Source organism: Rhagoletis pomonella, unplaced genomic scaffold (assembly GCF_013731165.1).
Source record: "Rhagoletis pomonella isolate Grant_MI unplaced genomic scaffold, Rhpom_1.0 Rhpom_scaffold_00007, whole genome shotgun sequence".
Lineage (NCBI taxonomy): Eukaryota > Metazoa > Arthropoda > Insecta > Diptera > Tephritidae > Rhagoletis > Rhagoletis pomonella.
In genome coordinates, this window is record NW_023458561.1 from 70,572,540 (window position 1) to 70,580,708 (window position 8,169).

Genomic DNA, 8,169 nt, shown 5'->3' on the forward strand with positions numbered 1-8,169 from the left:
AGACATTTATTTTCAATTTCTATTAAAATTTGTTAATGATTAACGTACATGCGCTTCTTGTCGCTAGTGAAAAAGCAAGCAATTTATTGTTAACATTTTGAATCATTTTAGAATTACTTATTACTTATGTACATATGTATTTTTTGTCTCGCCAATCCTAATGTTATGATATAGCAGACAGCCCCAGCCCCAGTATATAAGTATCACATAAGGTTTATCATGTTTCCGAATTCTCTCTGTTACTCATGGTTACCTAAGAGCTGGTTTTTATTCCATTAAATATATATATGTATGTATATATATATATATATATATATATGCATAACTAAATTTTATAACGTTAATATGTAATTTAATTTTAATTTTATCGTTTTTCAAACGCAGATCACAATAATCTTAACTTTTCATTGTCTGTGCATTTTCGTACTAATTCCAAACTGTTATATCCTTTGACTAAATGCGCCTACTCGAAAGTGCTATAGAAAATGTAGGTACAAATAAAATCGTTTAACTACTCTCATTGCTCATCATATTTGACTATCTGTGTATGCACATTGTATGTACGTAAATATTGAAATCTAAAAAATTGGCAATACCACAAAAAAAAAAAAAAAAAATTAAAATTAAAATGCATAAATAATTCGCCGATTTTATTGAGTGTAGTTACATACATAAATCATTATGCATCTGTAATAACATTTTTTAATAGTAAATAGATATGAACTTGTTGAGAGGCCTATCACACATCTTATGTAGGTCTGGTCGAATATTTAGCTCCCGAAACTATGTTTAAATGATTATTTTGACTCTTCGCGCCTATCAAGTAGTATGCACAAATGAGCCGTTCGGACCACGAAAACGCAACATTTTCAAACAAATAAGCACATACACATATGTATGTATGTATGTACATACTTACATAGATACACTCATGTACATATACACACATAAATTTAAATCTGTATGTCAACGACTCTTAACAATTCTTAGTCATAGTTCCATTCTACTCTGAGAAACTGAAAAAATGACTTATGCCACTTTCAAAATAAACGGTTCATATTTATTTACATTAGGCTGGGTCGATTCATTTATTTACTAAATCGCATGGTATTTTCGGTTTCCACAGAATAAACCATGGGTCGGAAATGAGTTTCGAGCCTGCGAATTTTCAAATGAAAAATTAACTTTTGACAAAATAAATTTTTTTGTTTCATTCTTTTTCTGTTTTATGTACAGCTTTTCTTGCAAATTTTCTATGTAAAATGTCTATATTTTAGTTTTTGGCATTTGTTTTACTTGTTTATTTGTCAATTAGTACTGTTTAAAAAAAAAATAAAAAATAAATAAATCCAATTTCAAACTTTGTGCAATATTAAAAAAAAAAAACAACAAAGTCTGGCCAAATTTCGAGCTGCTTAATTCGACTTGAGTATGCAGTTTTGTAGCCCACTCAATTCTAGTACTGGTGATTTTTGACAATTTTTTTTTTGTTTGTTCTCATTTTCCCCATTATAAAAAAATCGTCGAACATACTTTGTATGGAGGAAAAGGCACAACGCCGTTATCAAAAAGTTGCCAAAAATCAACTGCAAGTCCTAGGACTTTCACTTCATTTTGCTACAATTGAATGGTCTGCAAAGCCGTACGTTCAAAACCTTTCTAAAATATCCAAAAAATAACTGAAATTGAATAACATCAAAATAAATTGTTAAAGCTTGTCAATATGTGGTGCTTTGTGTATGGTAAATCAATTAAAAATTTTATAAACTAAAATATAGGCATTTTGTATCACATAGTTATAAGAAAAGGTGAACACCTTGTAAAACGGGCATAGCATGAAACAAATAAAATTTGGTGAAAAGATAAATTTTTCATTTTAAAATTGCGCAGGCTTGAAACTAGTTTCCCGCAAATGGTTTTTCCTACAGTTTATCTTAGAATTATCTATAGAAATCGAGAATACCATGCGATTTGTCGAAACACTTTCGCCCGAACAATTTAACCGATCCTAATGTACATACGGTTACTCCCAAAATTGTGCGTACGGCTGTTTTTTTTTGTTAATATTCGCCATATTTTACGTGCTAAAATTTTTTTGATAATTTTGTTATAAAATATGGCCTATATTTCAGCAAACTCCATTTAAATCCAAGAATGATACTGTGTAGAAAAATTAAGAAAAATCTGCAAAGTTTCAGCAAGATCACGAACTTTTTAATACGAATTTCTAAAAAGAATTCAGGTATGCAGTTTTATAGCCCATTCAATTTTAGTATAATAATGTGCAAGTTTCAGATGTTTAATTTTTTTGCTGGCTGTCCTACGCATTTTTTTTACATATAAAAAAAAAAGATCTGAAAACTTTTTGTATAAAAAAAATGCGTAGGATAGTCAATAAAAAAATACTCAACGCGATTTTTTATAGATTTGAAATTTGCACATTATTATACTAAATTTGAATGGGCTATAGAACTGCATACCTGAATTCTTTTTAGAAATTCGTATTAAAAAGTTCGCGATTTTGCTGAAACTTTGCAGATTTTTCTTAATTTTTGTACACAGTATCATTCTTGGGTTTAAATGCAGTTCGCTAAAATATAAGCCTTATTTTAATACAAAATTATCAAAAAAATTTTAGCATGTAGAGAGCCGTACGCTCAATTTTGGGAGTAACTGTGTGTATGTATGTATGTGCGTATGTACGACCTTTACTTTTTGGACGTGACCAAATTACTTTATATCCCGTTTGATCAAAAGCTGCAATATAATCATATTTGCTTATGGATGTATGTATGTATGTATGCACTCTTTATTGCACTTGCATATGCTGCTTCTTCGTAATTTGTACATACTTCAAAAATTAGTAAAAAAATTTTGTATAAATACTAATGTAACAATGTGAATGTCGTTTTTTTTTCGTCGTACTTTTGAAATGCGTCTTAGTTTTCTTTTTAATTTTAAATAACTGAGATCATTATCATTACTATTACTTTTGTATGTTACATATAATTTCTTCAGCTTTTTTCTATGCAATCAACAACATTGATAGTATAAATTCTGCTCGACCCCTACGATCAACTCCATACTCCATACAAATTCCATATCACTTTGTGCTTCAAATATCACTTCACTTCATATGTCTGCTCCTCCCATTCCCATTCTCCTTCAGTTGACAATCGTTAAAGCGACCGCCCTTACTTTACTACTAAAATATACATACATACGTACGCAACAAGTATCTATCTATGTACATATGTATGCTGACTTTTTGTAAAACTACAATATTAATTAATTGATCAATATCCTCGCAACACAACAGGTTTGTCTGTCCGCAGAGAAACCAACCATACATATGTATCTATGCATGTTCGTATAAAATTACTTTAAGCTATAGTAAAATTGTAAAAATAAATGAATGTAAAAAAAACGACTAAGTTCTCAAGATCATTTGGAAAATTACAAGACTTCTTTCTGTTCAAAAGAATTAAATCACATTCGTGCTAATTGATTAATAATGTGCTACACTTGGAGAATTTTGGAATTCCCTTTCACATGCCCCTTACATACCTGCATTTGTTTGTATGTATGTATGTGTATCTATTTACGTTTGTTTGTATGTATGCTTCATGGTTTTACGCTGCCCGCCGCACTTTGGCGCTATCGCGCTACATATCCACCATGCATCCTCTCCCACCGACCGACTAAACTATTCTGCACTACACTGTACTGCTGCTTCGCTAATAAAATATGTAGATTCGATTGCTTTGGAATGTGCTCTACGCTATCTGTGAAGAATCGGCCTCAGCATGGCGAAGCGTGCGGGATGACAATAGTGCCGCCGGATGAGATGAAAGCGCTCGATCAGGTGGTCTGCAATGGGGTTGTTTGAAATCGTGATGTGCTTTTTTAGTTGATTATGCTGCTGCTGCTGCTGATGTTGTTGTTTCTTGATTCGTATTTATCCAAGCGTTTAGTTGTTGGCGGAATATCGGTGGTGGTCATTGCGAATATCGGGGTTGATTGTATCATCGATGTTGGTGTGTGCGCATGTGCAAAACGAGGTTATGTTTATGTTTTGACTTCTTGTGGCAAATCGGGCACTCAAACTTCGGCTCAACACCGCATTCGAAGCGCATATGCCGATTTAAGCTATGCGGTCGGGCATAAGAATTACCACAGCGTTCACACGTATATGCGCCACCGAAAGAGCCCCCAGATCCTGGAGCAATGACAGCGATATGACTGCTGCCACTATTGCTAATGGCGCCCCCTCTGCCTGCTGCCACCTCGTCACTACTATTGGCACCGGTCAAAAGTGCTGAGCTGGCAGCCGCTGCTGCTGCCGAGGTAGACGGTCCTGAGGTAGCAGATGAATTAGAAGCGGCCGTAAGCGGCCCAACGCTAATAGCCCCACCTAGTGGTGATGCTACCCTATTTGAAGGCACTACTTCGGGTCCAACTCCAGCAGCAGGACCTCCGCTTGTAGCTGTGCTGGTGCTGGTGCTGTAACGACGGGTTGGTGTAATCGAGCGCGGTTGCGCCGAAGCTTGACTTGGTAACTGGGCGTGTGTATGGGGTGTATGCGGATGCGGAAAATTAATCAGGGACGGGAGGTGGGTTGGGGGTGCGGCAGCCATTGTTTGCAACGCAGCTTGTTGAATACCTGAAGGGCTCGTGACTGATCCACCGCTTATTACGGCTGCTGCCGCCTGTTGCAGCGCCATTGACACAAGATTCATCCGAAAAGAGCTCAAGCGAAGATCACACGGCTGCTCATCATCCGCGCCTTCGACTGGGAGAATAGCTGTGCTGTCACCCGTAATACCAACGGAAATCGTGCCACTTTGACTTCCTATCCCAAGGCTGGCCACGCCTGATAATTCATCTTCGTTGTCGTCGATAGATGGCGCCGGTTCGTACTTTATGACAGGCGTACAAACAGGACTACTAGGCGGGCTGGTCTTCACACGCAAGTTGCGACGTAGTTGCGAGCCGGTGTCCATGAATCTGGCCGAGCTTGGCACATTAGCTTTGTCTGGCCGCCGGCGACAAAGAAGTTAAGAAGGATCAATATCAAGATCAAAGAAACGCGCGGCCACGTTAGAAGTCAAAAAGAGAAGTAATAAAAAAGAAAAAAGAAAATTAATATTGATTGTTTATATTTTGAAGGTAATAATTTAGTTCCATTAACATTAGCTAGTTTCCGTAAGAATTGCAGCCCTTTTTTGTTTACTAACTATGTATGTTTAGTCATTAATTTTTGTGCTGCTTTTTGAATAGTCTGGGGACAGTAATTAAATGCGCTTACACAAAACTGCAAATGAATTATATGAAATTGCTAACAAATGCTTGCTGCGTGGTGAATAAACAAATTAATAATTACCACACAAGCTTTGCACATAATATAGTATATTTACAAATAAGTGACTTGCTAATTATGGTTACATACATACATAAGTGGCGAATGTGGTGGTGGTTGTGGTGATGTTGGCGAGTGTTGATGATAGATATGCTTTCGCGTTTGGCATGATGATGGACGTCTTTTGAATTTAGGCGCGTGCTTTTTTATCAAATTGTATCCAAATCAGATGGTAAAGGGGTTTGAATGAGTACATCCGGATGTACATATATGTATATATGTATGTATGCATGAAAAATTGCGTATTTATGCAATCTGTGTAAAGTCTTAAAGCTGGTGATGGCGCGGAAGAGTATGGCTTTATATAATGTACATACATATTTATGTATATATGTATGTATATGTATGTATGAGTGCCGCATAAATCAGCCAATTAATTATAGTCTGGCTATGGAAATTTGCGCCCACTGTGTCATTTAATTTTAAAAAGTTTAGTTTAGTACGTACATACATACATATTACGTACATACGCACATACATACATATGTATATGTAGTATTGCAATGTGTTTGTTATATATAAAAAAATTAGTGACATTGTGCAGCGTATAACATAAACCGCCTATAGTATATAGCACAAGTAAATTTCACTCCATATTTATATTATATAAAGTTACACTATATGACAAAAGAAAAGATTCCCACATAAAATTCAACTGGTAAAGTTAAGCAAAACTGCATACACCGAATTTTCAAAGGCCCCTAAAATCCAGACTAACTAAAAAAAACACACGTTTTTTTATAGGGTGAAGCAGTTACTACATGGTACATGGTTGGTAACGTTATTTCTATTTAAATCAAAGTCAAGGCCCAACTAATGGTGCCATACCATAGCCGTAACTGTAATCTTATCAACTAGTTGTACTGATTAAACATATGGGCAGTTCTGTGAACGCCCTAACCATAGGCAGAGCTTTGTAGTATTTTACAAAGTTATGCCTTTAATATTATGGCTATGGCAACCCTAATTGGGCCTTAAGTTCTACAAGTCAATGCAAAGAGGTCGTTTACGGGGAGACATAAATTGCCCTTATTAAGTCAAAATATCATGAAATGAACGAATCTTTAACAAATTTTTTATATATAATAGGTTTTTAACACAGATTTTTATTGGAATAAATTTTATTTTCAACGAGCAAAAAACACAAACACAAATAAAAATTGGAATGGGTTCACTAAGTTGGGTAGTCAGTTTCTCCATAAAGAAGCCAAGCAAATTTGTTAAATTTGTTTTGTTTTTTTTTTGGTTAAAAGTTCAGATTTTGAGAGAATTCGCTTTTCCTCTTTACTAAGGCTGAAATTTGATATATGTATCTACATAAATACTACATACATACATATGCCTCGCGTAAACTATATTTGAACAGTCACAGCAATAAATATCTGCACAGGGTATTTTTTTTTTTTTTTTGCAATACATAACGTAACGGAAATACTGTCTTTATTAACTGGGTGCAAGAATTTATAAACAATTAGGATATATTTTTTTCAGTATTTTGAAGTCTGTGCATCTACTTTCGCGAATGTTTTCTTCCGAAATTTACCGGAATGCTTTTGCTACATACATGAACAATTTGTCTTCGCACAAAGTAGATAGTTAATATGCAAAAGTAATAAAAAGAGTACACATGCATTTAAACGTTAATTACGATCTTTAGTTATGTTTAAGCTAGTTAATTTAAATTTTTATTATATTTTACAACGGAACGCAAATACATATGTATACGTAATATACGAGAAGTTTCAATACAAATATACTATGTACTTAAATAATAAAAAACAGGTACATTTAGGTTGTGAATAAAATTCACAAGCAAATCTATTTGAAGAAAAAGAAAAACTTCTTCAGATAGCAAATAATACGAGTATGTACATACATAAGTTAACGGTTTCGAACTTCACAAAACAATATTATTGAACAAATACGAGTAAAATACTGTGATATATGCTACGGAAAAATGTTATATAAAATATAGATAGCTCCTTTCACTCTGCTCTGGTCCAAAACGATCCCTAACACCTTTGATGTTCTTTCTTGTTGATGATGGAGGCGAAGGCGACGAAAAGAAAACTCCGAGCCTGGAGTCGTCCTATTTTTTAAAAGAGATAAATACATAAATATAAATCTTAGATTTGGAAATAGATGTGAGTTATTTATCTGAATATGTATGTATATGTTTTTCGTACGTATAGGAGTACGTATTTTCATAGCGGTTTGGACTGTGTTACTCAAGTTCTTCTTCGATAACATCCTGCGCTCTGGCCAAATGGACCTAAAAGAGAAAACTGGTTAGTGAAAGGTCAACAAATGCACATTGCACTTAGAATAATGAATAATTGGTGTCTTGATGATAGCTGTAATGAGTGAACCCCGGGCGGGGGTTGAATATGCAATAATCGTTGATGTAAGTACAATATAAAAATAAACATACATATGTTATACTTTGGAACCAGCCATAAAGGGCAATCAAATCAATCAATAAAATAGCAACTTTTTTACATTGCTTCTTAGATTTCTTCAAATGTGTTTTATTAGTAATTTTATTCTTGGGTGTACAGATTTTATGCTCTCTTCTATGTTAGCCATTTAGAGATAAATTATAAATATATGTATTTATTTATGTAAAATATGTATGTATGTACTTAAGCGATGATGATTCATTGAGTATACCATACATACAAATGTACATATGTTACTTAAAATCTTCGCCAGTTTTCTTAAATGTGTTCAGGTGTGTGTTCACTTGTGTA

General features: G+C 34.3%; 1 protein-coding gene across 1 annotated transcript; it reads right to left on the reverse strand.

The window, feature by feature from the left end:
* Positions 1-4,025: 4,025 nt before the first annotated feature.
* Positions 4,026-5,003, reverse strand: LOC118743989 (protein krueppel-like). Its single transcript, XM_036476753.1, has one exon. It carries the CDS (start codon positions 5,001-5,003, stop codon positions 4,026-4,028), a length of 978 nt encoding a protein of 325 aa, XP_036332646.1.
* Positions 5,004-8,169: the final 3,166 nt, after the last annotated feature.

Excerpts from the sequence above, each read along its gene's own strand:
- LOC118743989 (XM_036476753.1), bottom strand. The coding sequence starts at position 5,003 with ATGGACACCGGCTCGCAACTACGTCGCAACTTGCGTGTGAAGACCAGC.